Here is a 24,420-nt window from a genome sequence, read left to right on the forward strand (position 1 = left end):
GCAGCTAGTACCAGAGAATTGATCCTTACTATGGGGGGGCACCTACGTGAGTAACAAACAGTTTAATTAATGTATTATGTAATATTCTTATCTCATTTTGGGACCCAAAAGAAGGGCATATTTAACCTACCAGTCTGAAACCAAATCCTAGGCCATTGGCTATAGCCCAGTAGTCAGAAAAATATAACAAACTTTTGCAAAAAGGTATATAGGCCAGGACTGTGAGAACAGTTTCAAGTTTTGCATAGTGAACAGAACAATGCCCACATTTGATTCTGCTGACATAGCTCTAAGGCTGAGCAGTGGCTACAGCTCAGTGGACAACATCAGGGTTGAGCTTCTGAACTAACAGTAAACTAGTCCCAGGCATTTATGGTAAACTTTATGAATTGAAGTCCCCATTGAACCAGCAATTTTGCCTCAGGCAGCTGAATAAGCAACGAAATATCCCCAGCAGAACAGTGGCCACTTTTTCATGTAAAACTGAGAAGTTGCTAGAACCAGATCAGCTACATTCTTGAATATGACATTTCCATTTGACAATGACTTTCTTTGGCCCTTGCTCACCTTGTCTTGAGTCCAGTTGACTCACTTAAAAAATGGGACTATCATGCCAGAGTGACAAAACCTCCATGCATCAGTTTGGAGAAGAGCCCGGAGGCATGCTAATAGATGTTTTTCAAAAGGGGGATATTTCAAAGACATATAAGATGGACAAGGAGTCAAAATCTTCAAAGGGTGCCTCCAGATAAAGGATGCTTCTTTTTTACCAGCAAAATGGTAAAGTCATAGTCAAAAACTTGTAGCTCAAAGGAATTGTTCTAGTTGTTAGAACCCAAAGGTACAAACATTTCTCTATGTACATAGAGAATTATAAGGATCATCTCTGGCACGTACAATCATTCAAAATATAAGCATGTAAAACAAATACCAATTATGCATTCATGTAAAAGCTATAGTACACTAAGGCCTCAAGCAACAAGGTCACACTAATTTCCCTTTGCTACTGCAACTGTTGCTCAAATCCAATCAATTGAATGAAGATGCCCCATCATCCCACAGGGAAAGCTAGTGCCTTGTATAGCTATATCCAATAGAGCCATAAGTTTTAATTTCTTCCCTTAGCAAAAATTCTCCAACACACTTGAGCAGGTATGCATTGGGTCTCATTTGTAACCATCTTTCTCCTTCATGAAGCTCAGGTTAGGGTAGAAGGCAAGAGATATTGGGAGGACAGAGAAAAAGAGCATCTCTTTTTAATGAAACTTAAGTTTCAAGTTCAATTTCCGTTTCAAATTGCCACTCATTCATGGCTTACCTGAATTAGCTTCCAAGGTTTTCAGAACACCCAAGGTCTTTGCTGAATAGTATGGTCCTCCCTGCAGACACTATTTACTTCAACTTTCAGGATTCTTTGGCTGAGCAGCCATAGACACACTTCCCTAAGTCAAAGACAATAGAGCCTATTGTCCCACTGTGATAAGATCCCTTCTACCAGAGCAGCCACCACGGCACCATTTAGGAAGCTTGTTTCCTTCCTTCTCACTACAACAAGCAGACTATTGGGGGATTCTTTTTCTCCTAACCCACCCAATACTTGGATAAAAGCATTTAGCACTGAATCCTAAGAGTAGTCTCCTCTCCAAATCTCATTTGTTATTCTTCCTCTTCCAGATGACCATATCTTTCCATATCCCATCCTCACCACCAAAACCAACAATTGTGGAGGGTCAGAAATTTTACTCTACTCCCAAGCTAACAAGTTAGCCTGACAAGTTTTGTATATGCTGGCAGAAAATGTGAGATTCCAAGGTCAAAGACAAAGGACTTTATTAATCAGAGCAATAGCCAAAGTATTAAAATTTTCTTATTTTTGGTTCCCAAGCCCCAATTCCCAAGGGGCAATATAACCTGCATAAGCAGAAGGTTGCATTACAGGAAAAGAATTCTGAGTACAGGGAACCTAAATCTTTTTAAATGCCCTTTCCTCCAGGAAGAGAAATCCTCTATCTTACAAGGATCTAAGCAAACCTGCCCTTTGCTCTGGAGGGAGACACCATCTGTATCCATCTTCTTCATCTTTATCCTTGAAAAAACACCTGAATTAAGGTAGTCAGTACCTCTTCTTACAAGATATTCAGAAAGACAAGCAGGCCATGAAGAGAATTATCTAATAAATACTTTATTTTAAACAAAGAAAGTGGAAATTATCTCCCCATTTTTTTATTTACCAACCAACAAACTAGCCATTTGAGAATATACTTCCCTGATCACCTTTCAATGGACTTTCTTCTATTTCTGTCGAAACTTTCTCAGGATTTCATGTAAGACTAAACTGATCTTCCACATATCTCACAGGCAAAAAAAAAAAAACTCAATCATCAGCTATGCAACAGAAATTTAATGGATTTCAGCAGAGTGAGGACAAATTAAAAAGTTCTGAGGACCAGGTAGAGAATCCAGTACCCACCTAAACTAATGATGCTTACTTTATCCTGTCTTCGACACACCAAGAGATATTAGGTATCCACTTATCAGTAGTTCCTTTTTTTTTTTTTTTAATAAGTTGTTGATTAACCTTTATTTATTTATTTATTTATATGTGATGCTGAGAATTGAACCCAGTGCCTCACACATGCCAGGCAATTGCTCCCCGACTGAGCTACAACCCTAGCCTTATCAGTAGTTCTTTTGGGGGGACAATAGAGGAATGGCAAATTTGAACATTAATTCAACAAATCCCAAGTTAAATCTTCAAATTCATTATTTGACCTGAAAGAGTATGAATACAGCTCATAAAACTTTAACCAATTTTAACTACTTCAAAACTAAATAGTAACATATAATCCATATTGGTTTATATTATATTATCCAATCTAATTGGGATGATACAGATGAGCTCTTAAAAAAAAAAATTCAAGTGTTGCATATGTTTTGAGGCCTCTGGATTGGAAAGCACTTCAAAATTCTAGCCTTTAAAATCTAGGGCCAACAATACCTGCAGTCTTTAAAATTAGCAAAACGTATGCTATCTTAAAATATATAATCTAACTTATACTCACTTGCTTCTCTGATCCTCCACAGCAATCAACTCAGAAATACAACTACTGGATCAATATTAAACCATGGAAAAAAGACATGCCACTACATTAGCTGATTTTTCTTCTCTTTGAATTTAATGAGCTTACATCAAAAAATTAGGTAGTCATTTTACATTTAAGGAATAAAAATCTTAAAAAAGTGAAAGAATTTTAACCAAATTTACACTTCTTTTTGCTGCTATAGTTTTTAACAATTCATCTCATCACATCTTATTGCAATGTGCAAATGCATTTGCAGCACCCATTACAATCATGAAAACTAAATTCAAGGAAGTACATATACTGTTAATAGTGGCCCTTGGAGGAAACTGATTTACCTTCTATTAAAAACTCTACAGTATATACAAGCATTACATAATAATGCTACTTAACCATCTGTTGTCAAGAATCATCACCAAAGTTTTCTAGAAATAAGTCTACATAATGAATAAATATCTAAAAGGTAAAGTGTTCCTTATTTTAATTTTAACAAGATCTTTTACTTTTCATTGCTAAGAAACACTTGAATAGTTTTAAAGCAAAAGCTGTAAAGAGTCTAGATAGCTAAACTGTACTCCTGAGTTCAAGCTTACAGAAGTCTTTTGTAAGTAGTTCTTCAATAAAATATCCTCCCTCCCACACCCCTGGCCCCAAATCGTGTATTGTTTCTTACAAAACTTTGGTCAAGAGTAAAAATATATCCAGGCAGATGTATATGCCATACAATAGCAAGAACAGTAGAGCCCAACTAATGACTTTGGGTTTTAAAAATAGAAGGCAATTAAAATGTACTCAAAGTTACATTAAGAAAAGCTTTCACAGGATAATATTGAAACAGTCACAAAGGTTAAGAAAATACTGATATCAAAGTACAAATGACTACAATGTTAAAATAGACAAAAACTACTATACAAGAGCCTCTTTTAAAATTAAAAATAAAGAACACAACACATGAGTCAGGATGATTTTCCTGTTCTACTCATGGATCTTAGTCTCTGTATTTATAAGGTTGGTTATGTTGACATCTGGTAGAGTTTCTTATGACATCTGATGAAGTCTCATTCCAACTTCATAGGGTGGATCTTCCCCAAGGAACCTCTAGATCCTGGTTACATCGTGGTCATTGTACAATCTCAAAGTAGTGTAAAATCGCCATGATGTGCTGGGGCATGAAGACGTATCCAGTGTACAGTGCCATCCCCACAACGGAAACCAGCATGGAATCTGAGTTTTAGTTAAGGAAACTTATTATTTTTCTTAGTTTATTTAAAACAAAATCACACAACTTCTTCAATAACCATTTCATGTTGAAATAATCATTCACTTAGTACTTCTCATTTCTATGCCAGCCTCAGCAACTTAGTGAGACCCCACCTGGTAGTAAAGTGTCCTTGGGTTCAATGCCAAGACAGAGGAAGAGAAAAGAAGAAGAGAGAAGAAAGGGAAGGTAAGAAGGAAGAAGAAAGAAGATGACAGATAACATGACTGAAAGTACTGACAATGGAGTTAGAAAAAGCTACAAGTCAATTATATACTTAGCGACATAACAAAGTGATAGCACCAGTTACCATCAATCACTTATTATTATCACTATTAAACACTGTTATTACTATTGCTATTATCTGCAACAGCTTCAAACAAAAAAATCACGTTGGGGGCTGGGGAGATTGCCTGGCACGTGTGAGGTACTGGATTTGATCCTTAGCACCACATAAAAATAAAATAAAATAAAAGCATGCTGTTCATCTACAATCACAAAAAAAAAAAAATTAAAGTCATCTTGGTAACCTATACAATAACCATTATTCATTTTGTTTCTGCTCATTTCGGAAGGAACTAAAAAGTAGCAAGTCAACAAGGGTCCCCTCTCCAGAGCCACACAAAATATTGCTAACAAAAATCATGTAAAATCTGGGCTGGGGTTGTACCTAAAGTGGTAAAGTGCTTGCTTTGCACACATGAGGCCCTGGGTTCGATCCTCAGCATCACATAAAAATAAAGATACTGTGTGTTCATCTACAACTAAAAAAAGTTATAATAAATAAATAAATAAGATTTTGTGTAAAAACAAATCATGTAAAACCTAAGGGCTTTTGACTTTTCAAAGTCAAGAAGGAATGCTAAAAGAAATAACTGCTTCTGAACTATGGCCCTGTTTCATTAATTCACTCATTCATACTCATTTATTCTCTCTCCTTTTTTCCCTCCCTCCCTCCCTCCCTCCCTCATAAGCCTTTCAGTTCTACATACTAGTATTCTATAATAACTTACATTTTTATAAGAAGATAGGGTTTAAATAAACAATGTGCTTACTACTAGCTAATATTTGTATAACAGTTTCATTGACAAATATTCTTCACATAACATTATCGTGCTTAACTCTATGGCTTTCCTATGAAATGTTTATTATGGTTATTACTCACCAGAGGTTGAGAAAACAGAGTGGCTTATCTCAAGGCATGCAGAAAAGTGTGTTTAGAGGTCAAACCAAGATTCAAACACTAAATTCTTCATCTCATTCAGAAAACACGCCAAGTCCATAATCAAAATTTATACTTTAATTTGTCCTAATCCAGTTCTTCATTAACTACTCCTTCTATTTACCACCTTAAAACAAACATACAAAAAATTATACACTTGCTGCTTCCCTATCATTATCACATATTTAGCTGGACAACCATTTGAGTCCTGCCCTTCCAGGCTGTGGACATCGCTCTAAGATTACCAGTGACCTACTGTCAAATCCAGTGGCTTTCTGAATTAACACTAGGCACTTCTCTAGGTCTCTCTTCCCCTCTCTATCACCATTTTTCCTGTGTCACTGGCTCTTTTCTCCTGACTGTCCCTTACGTTATAAGATTGGAGTGAAGTTTGTACCTTTTTTCCATACACTGCACCCTCCTCCTTGAACACAATCATGCTTTTGTTTTTGTTTGGGGGTGGGGCAGGGGTTTGCTCATGGTACCAAGAAATGAACCCCGTGGCCCTCTGCCACTGAACTATATCTCCAGCCCTTTTAATTTTTTGTTTTGAGATAGAATCTCACCAAGGTACCAAGGCTGGCCTCACACTCGAGATCCTCCTATCTCAGCAACCCAAGTAGCTGGATTATAGGCATGCAGTTAATCATGCCTAACCCTATTGCATCTTTGGGGATAAGCCCTAATTGGTCTTTTTATTTTTTTAATTTTTTTTTAGTTATAGATGGACACAATATCTTTCTTTCTTTCTTCTTTCTTTCTCTCTCTCTCTCTCTTTCTTTCTTTCTTTCTTAATTTAATGCAGTACTGAGGATCGAACCCAGTACCTCACATGTGCAAGGCAAGTGCTCTATTCCTGAGCCACAACCCCAGCCCCCTGATTGATCTTAACCAATTAGAATATCCCCTTCTCTTGACAGCAATAGCTTCCTCAAAACTTATTAGCTCAAAGCTTAGGACTTCTGCCAGGAATTCAGGAACCAGCTGCTCTCTCCCCCTCTAGAATATGCAGTTTGCAAATGGAATCCTGGAATCAATGGAATCACCTTTCCTTCATAAGGAAAGAAGACTCAGAACATTAGATTTTTCTTTGTTACATAGAACTGAAAGCATTCTAAATTATAAAAATGGGGCTTCCAGGGTTTTGCCTTGAGCCCTGTACTCCCTTACAACTAAAACCACCACCTTAGTGTTGTTGACCTGATCCCATCTTCCACACAACTGGCAGACATTTCCTACTTAACTTACAGAACATTTCCACCATATGACATTCCACAGGACACCTTAAGTTGAAGACAGCCAAAACTAAACTCATTAACTCCAAAACTACCAGTTCCTATGAGTTCTATTTTTTCAGTTCATATAACTATTTACCTACTCATTTGCTCAGAGGCATCTTTGACTTCTTCTCCCATATTTAAATTGTCTAAGACCTCATTTCTTCTGTAACCCCTATGAGTAACTCTTATATCTTATCTCCCCTCCCCCAATCAATGACAACTGATTGAGACATTTATCATTCCTTACTTAGATCACGTAAAAGTTCCCACCAGGAGTGGTGGTACATGGAGGCTGAGGCAGGAGGATCACAAGTTCAAGGCCAGCATTAGCAACTTAGTGAAGGCCTAGCAACTCAGGGAGACCCTCTCTCAAAGAATAAAAAGGACTGGCGCTTCCAAATCTCAATCCCCAGGACAAAAAAAAAATTCTCCCATTTTTGGCTTCTTGCCCCTCTTTACTAAAGTGAATTTTGCAAAATTCATGAGGCTTCCCATTGCCTAGAGGATGGCACCTAGAATTCTAAAGCAAGCATTCAAGAACCTTTACAATCTAGACCCAGGTATTTATCTTATGTGGAAGTTCACAGCAATAGAAGAGACTGAGGAACTGATCTCAGAAGAAGAGGAGCAAGTAGAGTAGAATAGATCAAGGGGAATAAACTAAGCTGGGATGGGGTCTTACCGTTTCTGCAGGGCACTCAAGAGCATGCACTGTGCTACTAAGTTGGCATGGCCTCAAGTGAGGGGCCTGAACTTTTGGATCCCTTTTCTATGAATGGGGTAAGGAAACTACAGAATGGGGTAAGGAAAATCCACTTAAGCAAGAATGGGGTAACTACAGAATGGGGTAAGGAAAATCCACTTAAGCAAGAAAGCTGACTTAGCAGAAGACAATGCTTGAGAAGAGTCAGCAATAAGACATGAGCAGACAACTTCACAGGAGCTGGGGGATAGGTACATCAGCTGGTAAAGGGGGATCAGGCCAATCACATCTACCATGCTGCTTTTCTTTTTTTTTTCTTTTGGAACCACAGATTGAATCACTGAGTCATCCCCAGTCCTTTTTTTTTTTTTTTTTTTAATTTTGAGATACACATCCTACACATAGCCAAGTTATATGAATCTCAATGCATTTTCTTTTTTGTTTTGGTGCTAGGGAGTGAACCCAGGAGTGCTTTACCACTGAGCTACAACTTTTTTTTTTTTTTAATTTTTATTTTGAGACAAGGTCTTGCTAAGTTTCTTAGGGCTCACTAAGTTGCTAAAGTTGATCTCAAATTTGCAATCCTCCTTCCACAGTGTCCCAAGCCACTAGGATCAAAGGCATGTGCCACCACACCTGGCCTCAGTATATTTTCATACTCCTCTGACTTTGCTTACAATCTAATCATAATGAATAACAGTAGTGGCAACAGCTAGACATTCCATGAATGTCTAACATGTGTTAAGCACTTCATTCAATTCAAGTAACAATGTAAGTAATGAAGCCAGTTCCAAAAAAATCAGTTAGATTCCAAATATCTGTGCTCTTAATAACTAAACTATACTATCTTCCTACTTCTGAAAAGTCCTAATCCTCTTAGGTAAACCCAGTAATTCTTAGAACTCAGCTAACTCCTGTTGTGAGGCCTTCCCAACCACTCAAAATTTTTCCATCCTTACCTCAACCTCCTGGCAGAACTAATTACTTCCTTATGTTTACATAGCTCTTTATTCATGAAAAACAGCACTTATCACCCCTCATGACCTATTTGCAAGTATATTTATCTCACCTAAATTAGCAGTTCTTTGAACACAGAAACATATTATTTTTGTATCTAAAGTAACACATGCTTAATAAATATTTTATGAATAAGAAATTTCTCAAGAAATATTTCTCAAGAATATTTCTCAAGAAATATTCACTGGATCCTATATTCACTATTATAAATTACATGGATTATACATTCTACATAATCCATACATTTTTGGTGGGGATGGGTACTAGGGATTGAACTCAGGGACCCTCGACCACTGAGCCACATCCCCAGCCCTATTTTGTATTTTATTCAGAGACAGGGTCTCAATGAATGGCTTAGTGCCTTGCAGTTGTTGAGGCTGGCTTTGAACTCACAATCCTCCTGCCTCAGTCTTCCAAGCCACTGGGATTATAGGCATGCACCACCATGCCCAGCCCATAATCCATATATTTTTATGGCTGGCAAACTTGATAATGACTACAAAAAATAAAACAAATCAGTGTCTAGGCAATACTGTATTTAAGAATACTTAGGGGGGATAGGGCTGTGGCTCAGTGGCACAGCACTTGCCTAGCATATGTAAGACACTGGGTTCAATCCTTAGCACCACATAAAAAAATAAACAAATAAAATAAAGACATGCTGTCCATCTACAACTACAGAAAAGAAGTTTTTAAAAATATACTTTTAATGGGGCTGGGGATGTGGCTCAAGCGGTAGCGTGCTCGCCTGGCATGCGTGCGGCCCGGGTTCGATCCTCAGCACCACATACAAAGATGTTGTGTCCGCCGAAAACTAAAAAATAAATATTAAAAAATTTAAAAAAAAAATATATATATATACTTTTAAGATTTTTAAAGACTTTTATGTAAGTATTTAAATATATACACTGAGCAAATGAAAATAATATAGTAATAAGCCTCAGGTCATAGGCTCGAATTCAACAGAATGATGGACTGATTACTATAAGACAGACACTTGAATAGTTAAACTACATAACTTTTTTGGCACTACCATTCTTCACTTTAGTTTGGAGAATATATCCACTAAAGAACATGCATAAATTAACTAAATAGAGATTACTCCACTATAACATAAGAATCTGAAATTTAAACTCAATTTTGTGAACACTAAATTATCAGGCTTTTAAATTTTTTATATGCATATAAACATCATTGTTTTTTTCTAAACAAAACAAGAACTTATCAGAACTTGAAAAGATTTTTATCTAAGATACTAGAGTTCAAGATTGTATAGGGCGGGCTGGGGATGTGGCTCAAGTGGTAGCGCGCTCGCCTGGCATGTGTGCGGCCCGGGTTCGATCCTCAGCACCACATACAAACAAAGATGTTGTGTCCGCTGAAAACTAAAAAATAAATATTGAAAAATACTCTCTCTCTTTTAAAAAAAAAGATTGTATATGGCATTATGTTGTGAAGCATGAACATGGAGCAAAAGTTATAAGAAATAAATGGTAAATTGAGGAGAGTGGTTACTTGGTGAGGTGAACAGGGAGAGAGAGAAGCAACTGAAAAGGGAGATACAGGCAACTTCAAATATATAGTAATATATGTTTTTCTTTAGCTAGTTAGTACACATTCATTATATTATGTTTATCAGTTTTTTTGTTTGTTTTGTTGTTGTTGTTTTCCTTTGTTGTGCTGGTTTCCTTAATAAGAACTAAGGAAAAATGAAAAAGTACGAGGTACTAGTCTGAAAACTGTTGTGTGTGAAGTATCCTCTTCCTTTACAAAATTTAGGGTAGATACATTTGGACCTAGTTTATTACTGCAAAATAAACAGAAAATCTTCACTCTTGGGAACAAAACAAAGAACTATCAATTTTGGATAAGGCAAAGAGAAGTTATTGAAAGTCACCTGAATCTGAATCCAAATACCAACTCATATCCTGCTAAAATAAGTAAATAAATAAATAAAACAAAAACTTAACCTAAACCTTTATCCAGAGAAATGAATGCTCATCCTGTGTCCCCTCAAGAGTATTTCTATAAGCTGGATGCAGCAGCACATGTCTATAATCTCACTGACTCTGGAAGTTGAAACAGGAGAATCAAAAGTTTGAGGCCAGCCTCAGGAACTTAGCAAGACCCTAAGCAACTTAGTGAGAACCTGTCCCCAAAAAACAAAGGCTGGGGATATGGCAAAGCACCTGTAGGTTCAATCCAAGTGCCAAAAAAATAAACTTAAAAAAATATAGAGAGAGATAGATAGATAGATAGAGAGAGAGAGAGAGAGAAGCACAGAGAGTTGGTAATGTAGTTCAGTTCAGACATAATTCTCAGTACCCCCCAAAAAAATTTTTATAGTCTGACCCCATTTATCTTGATTATTCCAGAATCATAATAATCTAAGTCTACAAAAAGAAGTTTTCTACAAGTTAAACTCAAAATTATTCTAAAGAATTATCCTAAAACTCTCCTCCATAACTTAAAATACTTAAAATTGACTCAACACATATAGCAACACACACTAGGTGAACAAGTAAACAAGGAAGGGAACAGTGAGGAATTTCTACAAGCCTTAAAAATCACCTTGCAAAAAAATGAAAAAGAAAGCACTTCAGATAAGTAACTTTCTTTTTTTTTTAATATTTTTGTTAGTTGTACATGGACACAATCCCTTTATTTTATTTATTTATTTATATGTGGTGCTGAGAATCGAACTCAGTGCCCCATTCATGCTAGGCAAGCACTCCACCACTGAGCCCCAGCCCCAGCCCAGAGATAAGTAACTTACTACAAATTCAATTTAAGCAATCTTAGTCATGTAGTTGAAACAGCTCCAATACACTGGGTTGAATATTCCCTAGGCTTATGCTTGGCACCATTTAAAGTGGTAGTTTCTATTGACACTCTTAGACAATGGTTTTATTGTGACATTTGTAAGATTGGGGAAAATGTGACCTTCATCTCCTTAGAAGTATTCTTACAGAGATAAAGATACACCATTTATAGTTCACTGGTTATAATTTGCTCCCTGGAACTTAAGTGGATTTCTCAGTCCATCTCATTCTATAACCTCCCTCTCAAAGTTTTAAGTATTCTCAACACTCTGTGAAGTACAAGAAATGAATACCAAGAACAACATGGCACTGGAGGACACCTAGATTTGAATCATGATCTGTTCATCCATGCAAATACCAAAAACTCTGGGTCACCAGTCTCCTATCTAAAAAAAAAAGTAGACATACTTTACCTATCTCTCAGGGTTGGTGTGAAAATTTGGAATTGGATCTATTGACAATGTAACCCTTCCTAAAACTGCTCTCCCAGGGTTTCAGCATTACCATCATGACTCAGACCTCTGCTGGGGAATTGAACAGGGTTACACTGTTACTATTTTGTTATTGGTTTATAATTTAATCGTGGGATGTCAAATTTTCTCAGGGCCTAAATGTCTTTATATAATGAAGTCCCTTCCTTTACAGGCATTTCAGAATCCCACGTGTCTGGAGAAGACATTTGGGTAGCACCTCTCAATCATCCCTAAAGGAATCTTCCTATTCATTCTAGACATTCACAAAGACAAAATGTAAAAATCAAACAGTGTTATATAAGACACACAGTAAAATGTAATACACAAAGAAATAATTTATTTACCAAATTCTGTTCTTTATATAAATTACAGTAGCTACATATAATTTAGTCAGATTTATTTTCAGGAGGGGGCTCTAAGATTCAAGCAATAGAGAATAACAGTACGATCTAGAATATAACAAAAAAAATTCTTAAAAACTAAAAAAAAATGGATTGTTCTAGTGTGGTTATGACCCGTCTCCAGTGCTGAGTTGTAAGTGTTTGAGAGCAAGAGAGAGCCTGTGCTTCCAGCTGTGCTGCATTATTTGATAAAGTAGATGCTTCATAAATCACTTCACAACTAAACAGATAATGTGCCAGGGTATGTGCAGACACTGAAGATAAATGTTTGTTCAAGGGCTGAATGAACAATCAGAGGTTATTTACAACCTGAACATAACATAAATATTTTATGAGGTGACTGGTTATAGAAACAAATAGATGTGAAACCATATAATTGTATGTTGTTTGCCATTTCTTTAAGAGAGATCCCCAACTACTAATAAACTAATAAGTTATCCAGCTGGATAAGAAAAAATAAGGCTTTGTTGTTGTTTTGCCCATAAAAGAGCTGTCCTCAGCTCTTGTCCCAGCAACTTCAAATGAGAAAAAAAAAAAAAAAAAAAAAAATCCTGTAACAAAGAAAGGAAATGCTTTAAAAAGTTAAGCTTAGTACAACAGAAGTAAGATCACAGCAACTAATATTTCCTGTCCCAAACAGTAACTCCAAACTTGATTTTAGTATTTCATAAGATTTTGGAAAATTTAAAGTAGTTTCTCATTGGGAAAAGGATAGGGGCTGTTCCAATGGTAGAAGTTATACTTCTTCACTACTGTAAAAAAAAATTCAGTGCTTTAAGTCTCTGATTGAATTGGTCACCTAGAAAAGCTAAAATGACATTAAAAGTAATTTGGTATTAGTCAACTTCCCTTTGTAAAATCAAATCTAAGAATGCTATTTATCCTTAGAAATACTCAACAATTTTTATAAATATGATTCATCTTAAAGAATCACTTCTTTATTGCAGCAGGGGAGCAGAACTGGGATTGAACTCAAGGGGCACTTTACCACGGAGCTACCTTCGAAGTCCTTTTTATTTTCAAGGTCTGGCTAAGTTGGCCAGGCTAGACTACAATTTGTGATCCTCTAGCTCAGCCTCCTAGGTCTCTGGACTTAGAGGTGTGTACCACCGTACCTCACAAGGAACCAATTTAATGGGGGGGAAAAAGAACAGCAGTTAACAAAGTATTATCAGAGGCAGTTTACTCTAAAGCAAATGATGCCCTAGCTGGGCCAGTGACCCACGCTTGTAATCTCAGCAACTCAGGACAAGGAAGATGGAAAGTCAGGGCCAGTCTGGGAACTTTAGGAAGACCCTGCCCAAAATAAAAATAAAAAGAATTGGGGATGTAGTTTCTCATTAGTAGAGAACTCCTTGGTTCAATTCCCGATACTTCAAAAAACAACAAAAAAGTGAAAGCTATTGCTGGCTACTGAATGAAGCTCCAAACAGGAAATCTTTATTACTATAATTCTTTTCCTTGACTTAAAGAAAAAATGAGATCACCCCCAACAGAAACATTAACAAAGTTATTTTTCTCAAATATATTGCCTATCTCTTGACTTTTCTATTTGCCTTATATTAAAGCAAATGGAATATACTGACCCTGTTACAGTCCTGTGAATGTTAACCAATCTGCTATTCTTAAATCATATTAAAGGATGTCACTTTAGCAAGCCCATTCTCTGGACTTTCTGTAGTGTGTTGACTGTACAAGCCTAAGTAAGGATATTATTTTTAGTAATCACAACTTGATGACAAACTTTAAAAAAAACTATGCAAACAAAAAAAGCATGCTGCTGAAATGAGCAATGATCATGAACTGAAATTTTCATTCTGAATTGAAATCCCGGAAATAGTTTATAGCTCCGATTCCAGTGACACCAAGGTTACAATGGATGTATAATTTTATTGATTATTTCTACCACCTTCATGAAGACTTGAAGTCCCAGTGTCAAGAGGAGAAAAAAATCCCAGTCTGCACTGAAATACAATCTGTTCTGCTGCAGTATCTGATTCTGGAACATCATTAGCTCACTTATAACTGGTATGGTATAGGAACTATACTGTTTCACATGGAATTTTGTATCATCTAGGGAAGCCAGATTAATGGGAAAAGATTTATAACATTCAGCAGGAAACACCTCTCAGCTCAGTTGCTATCCAGGCAGAAGTCTTTTTAATTCTGTTTTAGAAAATTAGAAATTAGCATTTCACCTGGGTCCCTCTCCAGAGAGGTACATACCTCCAGGCCAGCACAGCTCTGTTAATGGCTGGTGGCACTGCCTCCTGTGTAGTCACAGTGGCAGCCCACACTATGCATTACATCAGCATCTACCATCAACATTTCCAATCAACTTGGTCCAATGCATTTTTAATGTCCCCTAGGGCAGCTTTCAGCCACACTGAGCTGCCTGCCTGGGTTATCTATGTTTCCCCCAAGATGCCAATTATTGTTTCTGTTATTGCTTGGTTACCAAGTTGCACAGATTTTCAGTGGTCTACCTCAATATTGTTTTCCCATAAGCCCTATTATTTTGGAATTTTCCAGAAACACATATAACTCATTCATGATGACCAAAATTCTTGTTTCAGTAAAACTTCTACTTCTCATAATGACTGATCATAAATATTATCTTTCTATCATTCTATAACCATGTTTAAGCATTCCTATATGTGAATGTATACACTCTACCAAGTAGATCTTCTGGAACAGAGTTTTAATTATTAAATTTAAGAATTCTGAGTCTGTTCTTTAAAATATATATCAAAAGAATCTGTCTTATCTATCTCCTAAGTGCCATAATGTTACAACACTCAAAGTCTAGAGTCTATAAATATTTTAAAAGATTACATAGGATTTCTAAAGTGAAGTAGTAGAGGTAGAATATGGGTATGTGTTCAGTCCCTACCACCATTAATCACCAGGACCTTCCCTGCCTGTCCTGGTATAGACCTTGCTAAGCATGGTTTTCATTATTTCTCACCTTTGCTGAAAATTACTAAAGAAAAAGTTATAATATTCTACAGAATACAGTTAAGGGATAGTCTAACCTTCTCTCTTGTCCAGCCAAATATAAAAGCACTATGAAATGAGTTAGAGCAGGTGTCTTTAAATTAAAGCTCCAGAGTCATGGAGTTGACAACATGAGATGTTATGGTAGTTTGAGAATCTACTCAGTGCTCCCACTATCCTCTCCTAAAGCAGATCTGAGAACTGCTGTGGCACTGCTAGTTCTCCTACCCAACCCCCCTTATAATTGTACTTTTCCCACTTTATGTCCTGAATCTCACAATGGAACATTTTCCTGGGGTATAAAATAACCTCTGGGACACCACACAGAGGGATAATAACTAACTTGGATTGCACTTTGTTTCATTCAGATAACAAGTTTCTGGCATAGCACCAAGCCTCATCTTTTTAACACCAAGCTTTGTCTACATATCCATCTAGAAATTTGTGAGACATGTGGCATTCATAAATGTATTTTAAAAATGTACATTTTGTTAAAACTTGAAGCCATATTTTTTTTCCTCATACAGGTCATAAAATATATATATATATATTCAGCATGTAACCAATTGGCAAAGCCAGTCCTCGTTGTAAAGTCAAATAGGCAAACACAACCTTAATTTCTATCAGAGAAAGTTCAAGCCAAGATTCACTTGTCAACTTAAACACCCAAGGCAATGCACAGTCGACGCTTTTTTGTTCTTTGAGGAGGTTTTTTTAAAAAAAAAAAAAAAGTCTGAAGACCACTGGGGCTGGAAGATTGAGAACATTAATTTATCATTTACAATTATTCCTGCCTCTGCTTCCCCCACTCAGTTCACAGAAAGCTGCATTTGTTTCTACAAAGGGAAGGTCCAAAGGCACAGGCAGAAAAAAAATGGAAGAAAGAGTAAAGATCTCTGGGGGTGGGGGGTGGGGGAATCTTTTTCTTTTCAAGTTTGAAGGTAATATAAAATGTTCGGATTATTTTAAAGTTATTCTGAAATCACATTTTGATTAAAAGTATCTTGATAAAAGTCTAAAAGTCATTAAGTTTACTAAGAATATTTTTTTCTAGAAGGAACTTTCTATGATACTGAGAATTCAGCCTAATTATCACACACTGATTTTTACTGGAACTCTATTAAAGTCTCAGATAATTCCATATATATGTTTTCTTCAAAATAGGAGTTCATTAAGAGAGAAGTTCTAGCAAAAGTCTCTGGTGAATTGAGGTTTTAATAATTCCCGTTATTGACTAGCTCAAGGGAAGCTTTGATACAGACAGAAACATCATATTGTGACTGAAAAGTGCCCACTAGCCGAATGTGGGGTTGTCTTCATCAGTTTTGTTTGCTGAGTCTATTTACAAATAGCGTATAAACAGAAAATAGGCAGAGATACTAATTTAATTGTAGGAAATTATGCCAATCATTATCAGTACTTCCAATGATAGCACAGCAAAATGTATTCCTCAAACATCTCTTTTTTGGCTTATAAAAACTGATTTCACCAAACCACATACACCAAAACATCTATTAAGTATATATTTTACAGCTGGGTGCAATGGCACAAGCCTGTAATCCCAGTAGCTCGGGAGGCTGAGGCAGGAGGAACATGAATTCAAAGCCAGTCTCAGCAACTTAGCGAGGCCCTAAGCAACCTAATGAGACCCAGTCTCTAAATAAAATATAAAAAGGTTGGGATATGGCTCAGTGGTTAAGTGCTCCTGGGTTCAATTCCTGGAACCAAAAAAATAAAAATTAAAAAAGAAAATATTTTCCATGTATTCACAAAGTGTCTCAGGAGAGATGCACAAAAAAACTGGTATCATTAGCCAACCCGGGGTGGCTCAGACTGAGGCAGAAAAAAGACTGTCACCAGCTACCTCTTCAATCTGCAGTTGGCTGAATCCATGGTTATAGGACCCACAGATACAAAGGGCCAACTGTATTTGTTAAATTGATGAATGGCCCAAACTACTTTTTCAACCTTATTTCCCATCTATTCTGCCTTAAAGAATGCATGCTCCAGCTACGCAGACTGAAGTTCTTGCTATCCCAAAGCACCTCTACAGCCCAGTCTGCACCTTCTTCCCTATCTACAAAACACACACACACACACACACACACACACACACACACACACACCCCTCTCACTGCAAGTTCTCTGTGCACTCCCAGTGCATCATGCTCTTCCTGCCCTGCATCACAAAGCACCTGTTGCCCAGGTCCCTTAGCCAACAACACAGAAGGTCCATCTAAGAACGCATATCTAAGAACATGTATCTTCCTGGAAACATACCACAATCTCTGGACAGTACACCAAAAAATGAAGGGGGAAAAACTGTCTATTGGTTATATTTTTTTCCCACTTAAGATGAAAACAGCTTTGAGTCTCATAGAAAAAGAATTACAATCATCCCTCCCTAAATGTAGGGAACTGGTTCCAATACAAAATGGGACACTATATCCATATAATCTACACAAATTCTCCAGCATACTTTAAATCTTCTCCAGATTAAGTACCTGAATGCATACATTAGTCTTCCACCTCATCAAGACCCAATTCTCAGAAGTTTCTCTTGTCTCCTTCTTGCCAAATCTCTTACAGATTAACTGCACACTAAAGTCAATTAGAAATGCATAAAGTCCTCCCTCCCCAAACACTCCCTAGTCCCAAGTTACAGGTCACACCTGGGAAGGGCAAATGTCCACAAATGGCAACAACAAAACCAGACAAATGCCACTTTAAAACACAGAAAGTTTGATCACTGATTCCTTTTTTGGATTTATGCCGCAATCCGGCTGCAGCAAAATAGTGGGGGGGGGGGGGGGTGGCAGTGACGAACAACTTGTGTACATTGATACAGCAGGAGTGGGAGCCCTTTATTGTAGGACAGGAAGGGTATTTATACATTCCACACAGCTTATCTTAATTAACATAAACTAGATATAGCAGTCAACCAATAAGGAATATCCACACTTAATGGCCCGCTGGCATTACTTCACAAACCTCTCCCTCTGGCAAAATGCCAGGCGCCATCCCGACTTGTTTACAGACTCTAACAGATCTACATATAATGAACAAGAAGTACACAGCCTACCCTCCAGAAGAGGCTACTTTTGAAACACTGAACAACAGAGGTACCCACCTGTCTGGTACCCACATATCTTCCCTTGAAAAATCATATAAAAGATTCTCCCTAAGGACAAGGGGTAATAGGATCATTGGAAGGCAAGAGCCAACTATCTTTCAAAACACTGATTATTGCTGATAAAGTTCTTTCCTTCTCCCTCTTGACTCTATTAGGTGGCACCTAACAGGACCTTGTTCAGTTATATTCATACACACACACACACACACACACACACCTCTTCACCAGGCTCCAGCCACATTATTCTTGCTATTCCTGAAACAGGCCAGACTTGCTCATGCCTTGGGGCATTTGCACTAACTGTGCCCTCTACCTGGAATGCTTCAGCATTCCTCTGAAATTCTCTCCTTGATTAAATATTTCCAAATGTCCCTTCCTAACCATTCTAGCTAAAATTAAAAAACACTCCCTCTTCCTTACTTCCCATCACTTTTTGATCTATTTTTATCCATAATAATTACAACAAACAACTAACAGACTTATTTACCTTTTTAGAAGCAGTAGAAGAAAATACGTTTTATTCACAATTATAGTCCCAGGATTGAGAATAGCATCTAGCAAAGAGAAGGCACATAATACTTGTAGAATACAAAATCCAGCAAACATACCTATTTTATTAATGAAAAACAGAGCAATGCAAATTTTGTTAACAGCTTTGATACATCAAAGAAGTTTTTCTAATCCATAGTAGTTTCTAGGGTTTTTTAAATTTGAATTCTGAGAACCGAATTCTGTTAATCAGCCAAGTTCCAAAGAGACTCTAAAAGTGGTTCAAAATCAGGTCTCTTGGTGATAGAGTATTTGCCTAGCATGCTCAATGTTCTGGGTTCAATCCTCAGGACTGGGGGATAGGGGTGGGGAGGGGATCAGGTCTCTTCCCCACCCCCAGATACTTTTGCAATTACTTTAAAACGACAAACCAATAATATAAATAAATGTTTTTCAGGCAAGTGCAGTGGCTCAGACCTACAATCCCAGTTACTCAGGAGGCTCAGCCAGGAGAACTAAAAGTTCAAGATCAGTCCAGACATTTTAGTGAGACCCTGTTTCAAAATAAAAGTTTAAAAAGGAATGGGGACTGAGGGCTGGGGTTGTGGCTCAGTGGTAGAGTGCTCGTCTAGCATGTGCAAGGCGCTGGGTTCGATCCTCAGCACCACATAAAAATAAATAAATAAAATAAAAGTACTGTGTCCAACTACACCTAAAAATAAGATAAAAAAAAAGAAAAGAATGGGGACTGCAGCTCAGTGGTAGAGCACTTATCTAGTGTATGGTTTAGATATTAGGTGTCCCCAAAAAGTTCATGTGTGAAACAATATAAGGTTTAGAGGTCATATGATTGGGTTATGAGAGCCTTAACATAATCAGTGAATTAATCCCCAGATAGCAATCAACTGAGTGGTAATAGAAGGCAAGGGTGTGGCTGGAGGAGGTGGGTCCCTGGGGGCGTACCTTTAGGGTTTATACTTTGTGATGGTAAAGAGAGCTCTCTCTGCTTCTTGGTGGCCATGTCCAGACTTGCTGTTTCCACCACACCCTTCTGCTATAATGTTCTGCCTACCTCAAGCCCAAAGGAATAGAGCTAGCTATCAATGAAATCAGACCTCTGAAACTGTGATCCCCAAAATAAACATTTCCTCTTTTAAATTTTCTTGTCAAGTCTTTTTAGTAACAGCTCCAAAAAAGCTAACTAATAAAACACCTAGCATGCTTGAGGCCCTGGGTTCAATTCCTAGCACAAAATAAATAACAAATGATTTTCAAGCAAATACTCAACATTGTGATTTTTTTTTTTTTTTTTTTTTTTTTTAATCTTTTGAAGAAACAAGGACTGCCTTTCAGGGGGAATCTAGTTCTCAACAATAAACCAAAAAGAAGCTGACCATGTTTTGCTTAAAATAAATAGAAATACAAAATGTCACAGAAGGGCAGGGGCTGTGTAGCTCAGTGGTGCGCTTGCATTGCATAAATAAGCCCTGAGTTTAATCACCAGCACCACAAAAAGAAAGAAAAGAAAAAACAAGCCATGAAAACAAATAGTAGCAGAGAAATGACAAATAGAACCCAGTAATAAATTACAGATTAATGTGACTTTATTTTTTACAAGGTTAAAATAACATACTTAAGATTGAAATTATATTGACAAGCGATTTTTAATTTGTCCATCTCTCTCTCAACAGGCATGGTTACAATGTTATTCCTTCCATGAGGCTCTACATGGGGGTATGTGGAGGAGGCTTCTATTCTTACCATTTAGAAAAAGTTGTCTTTGTTACAAAACCTGGTCTTTTCCCTTCCCTTCTTTGGCTGCCAGGAAGGAAGGGAGGCTTGAAACATTTAAAAGTTTCAAAGTTAAAAATTTTCCCTCCTGAAAGATCAGTAGCTCTGGAACTGTGGTAGGACTCCTACACTAGTCACTGCTATATGTAAAAGTGGCTGTGTGTTTGTTTGATTGAAGCCAGGAGAGCTTTACCACCAAGCCAAGTTCCCAGATCTTTTCTTTTTTTAATTTTGAAACAAGGTCTAGCTAAGTTGCCTCAGCCAACCTTGAACTTGCCTCAACCTCCCTATTAGAGGCACTGGAATTTTTTTTTATTGATATCTTCTGTCTTAATGCAGGAGTCATGGCCCGCTTCTTCATAAAATAAACTATTGCACATTAAAAAGTTAAAATATTTTTGACAAGCCAAAAGTTTATTAACTTTTCATTTTAAATGTAGTATCAGAAGACGGAAAATAAAAATTTAGGATACAGTCCCTATCATGGAAGGATTTTTAAAATTCACTTACAAATCTTATTGTTTTAAGAACTATTTACAGTGTGTCTGACTTGACACAATAGATACATTTCTAAAAACATATTTTTAGGGCTGGGGGTGCAACACAATAGTAGAGGGCTTGCCTAATATATGTGAGGTCCTAGATTTGAGCCTCAGCTACACAATAAATAAATATTACATTTTGAAGTTGTTGTTTTTTTCTTTTTTTAACATTTAAACTTTTTTAAAAAATATTTTTTTACTTGTAGTTGGACAGAATACCTTTATTTTATTTATTTATTTTTATGTAGTGCTAGGGATCAAACCCAGCACCTCAACGAGCTTGGTGAGTGCTCTACCTCTGAGCTACAACCCCAGCCCCTAAACTTTTTTATCACAATTTTATAAATAAATTCAAACACATTTGATTGGGGTTGACTTTCAAATTATAACAGCTTTTAATTAACTTCTAACTCTTTGATTTAGGAAAAAACAGAGATATAAATCGTTTCTAAACATCCAACCAGATGTTCCATGATGCCTCTAGAAAGTATGCAGAAATAATTATAGTAGACTATCAGTTTTACCTAAAATAGCAACTTCATATTATTAAAGGAGTTATAGAGTTAAAATGTAAACAAATACATATAACTTCTTTAAGAAATTAGTTTCCATTGTCCAGGATTTCTAACTCACAGACCAACCTTCTGAGAGATAGAAGCAAATTTCTCCTACATTAAATTTTAGGTTTACAGTAGTCATGATCATGTTCCATATAATTTTTTGTTTTGTTTTTGGTGCTGGGAATTAAACCCAAGGCCTCACACATGCTAAGCATAGACTCTGTTACTGATCTACACCCCAGTCCCCAAAATAAATTTTTTTAAAGTTATAGAAAATATGTCTTTTTCCAAAACCATGTAACTGGCCCCAAAATAGTTCTTACTAATTATTAGTGAACTTATGTAATTCAAACCACTTCACAGTTACGTCTTCGGATAAGTGGGGAAACAATCCAGCTTTCTCATTCTGTTCCTTCCTCTGAGCTACAATGAGGATTCAATCTCAAATTGCTGTTCCAAGCTACAAAACAATGAAATACCCCACTAAAATAACTCTAGAAGTTGACATGGAATACAATAAATACAACAGCTGACAGTAATTTAAGATTGGCTTATATCAAAGGATTGCATTTCTACACTAAGTTAACTTCAATAATATGATCTTTGAAATAAATGTTTTGAACCTTAGCTTTAAAATCCTAACATTTTACAGTACTAGATGCCAGCTGACTACAGTTCTACTTTTTAAAAAAATTAATCATTTGACCCCATAAATCAATGAGAAGTCAATAACATCAAAGGCAAAAATCTACAGAAGCACTACATGTCCCTTCATAATTTATTTCTGCATCTCCAAAACAGCACAGGTAAGTAATAGGGACACTATTACTACTGGAACATAATCAGAAAAAAACAACACCATTGATACTGTAGCATTTATCTGTATGCCAACAAAAGATTTTACATATAAAATCTATATGAGACTCTATAACTTGGTTCTACATTCTACCTCGAATTTAAAGAATTTTTATTTATCCCAACGTAGCTTAAATTTTAAACTGTAAGATGATTTTAAGTGAGTCAAGTTACCTGCTTCTAATGAGATATTTCAATTAAATGTGCATTTGAATAAACATACACGTTACAAGCATGATCTCATAAGCCCTGACCTACAGATAGAGATCAAACCTAAAGACAGAGATCAAAAACTGCAGCTAGAAATAAATGGTGCTAGAAATCAGAGCAGATTTTATATTCAAAGTCTAAACTCAAAATATGCATCCTGTTTATGAAGTTCCAGGTTTAGAAAGAAATGTCAACAGTAATAAGTAAACAAACTGTCCTGTAAGCAACTAAAATTCTTCAAAAGTGCTGAAACAAAAGACAAATTTGACTACAATAGTATACTATTTCAATACCAAAACATTTTATAGGACTTGGAATTAAATTGCCTCAGCTAATCATTGGAATGAAAGAATGCATTTTGAAAGTTGTTCTGAAGTAAGCTACTCCAACTAAAACACAATGGAAAGGAAAGAGCCTGAATGAAATAAATATGTAACGTAAAATATTTAATTCATACTAGCCCCTGAGTTGGGAAAAAAATCAGATCTCATTATTAGTATTTACTTTGCAAGAATAATATCACCAAGGGCTGTCAGCATTTACAACTGGAGACAAAAACAGCACAGACTTCAGAGAACCTACCTTCACAACCTTGAGTTACTCACTGGGGTTGTGAAAATTAGATGAGGTAAGACACCCAAAGTGCTTAGCACGATTGCTTCGCTTAATAGTCCTTAATAAGAATCTATTTCCTATCCACCAAAACAGTTTCAAACTACAAAATCCTTTTCTAAACAAATTCCTTTTCGGGCACGACTTCTACCTAAGGTGCAGAGAAGTAATGAATACAACACTTTTAAAACTGCCATCTTGAAGACCATAAAGGTACAATAACTTAAAAACTCTTCCCAAAAATCGTATTGGAGTGCCAAAGGCACAAATTCACAACCTGGTTAAAAAGGTGGTAAACTAATTAGAATTGTTAATGGGACCACAGCCAGTTAAATCAGGGACAATTAAAGGTCAAATGCGTCCAAGCTGAGCGCGACCAGCTCCACTTACACGGTTTCTGCCTCCCACAAGAACTGGGGACTGAATCAAGGCAGGCGCGGCCGAAGTAGAGGCGAGGACAGACCGGGTTAGACATCGCCCTCTGGGATTTCCTCCAGAAATAAAGACGATTCTACCTAGAGTCTAATGACTTCATGAGAGACCCCGGATCTCAAGAGTTCTGGCCTTTCCTTAACCGCACGAGCACCGTGCCCGACCTCCAAGCCACCACCACCCCGAGCCCGCGGCGAGGAAACGAGTCCCCAGCGGATCCAGCCTCTCCGCCCCCAACTCCAAGCCCTGGGCCCGGGAGGATGAGGCCCGCGCCCCACCCCGGCACCCGCTCCAGCGGCCCCGGCAGGATACTGAACACAGTCCGCTCCCAGGGCTCCAGCATGTAAAGCGCCGTGACTAGCAGGTACTGGTAGTAGAACCAGGACATCTGCTTCCAGGCCCGTGCCAGCGCCATCCCCGCCATACGCCTCCTGCGATGCAACCACACGTCAGTCTGTCCCGCCGGCTGCTTGCCAGCGTCCTAAAACCCAGGCCTCCAGGCCCGCCCGCTCGCCACCCGGAGCCCATTGGCCTGTCCGGCCC

General features: G+C 37.3%; 1 protein-coding gene across 1 annotated transcript; it reads right to left on the minus strand.

The window, feature by feature from the left end:
• Window positions 1-2,166: 2,166 nt before the first annotated feature.
• Window positions 2,167-24,393, minus strand: Sptssa (serine palmitoyltransferase small subunit A). The gene is made up of 2 exons (XM_076848207.2): window positions 24,190-24,393; window positions 2,167-4,304 (listed from the first exon to the last, which is right to left on the minus strand). The coding sequence occupies exons 1-2, from the start codon at window positions 24,299-24,301 to the stop codon at window positions 4,201-4,203; spliced, it is 216 nt and encodes a 71-aa protein (XP_076704322.1). The 5' UTR covers window positions 24,302-24,393; the 3' UTR covers window positions 2,167-4,200.
• Between the last annotated feature and the right edge of the window lie 27 nt (window positions 24,394-24,420).

The sequence above is a fragment of the Callospermophilus lateralis genome, chromosome 3 (genome assembly GCF_048772815.1).
Source record: "Callospermophilus lateralis isolate mCalLat2 chromosome 3, mCalLat2.hap1, whole genome shotgun sequence".
Lineage (NCBI taxonomy): Eukaryota > Metazoa > Chordata > Mammalia > Rodentia > Sciuridae > Callospermophilus > Callospermophilus lateralis.

Excerpts from the sequence above, each read along its gene's own strand:
- Sptssa (XM_076848207.2), bottom strand. The coding sequence starts at position 24,301 with ATGGCGGGGATGGCGCTGGCACGGGCCTGGAAGCAGATGTCCTGGTTC. Across the intron at positions 4,305-24,189 it reads CTGGGAGCGGACTGTGTTCA|ATTCCATGCTGGTTTCCGTT; the intron begins GTATCCTGCCGG and ends ACTAAAACTCAG.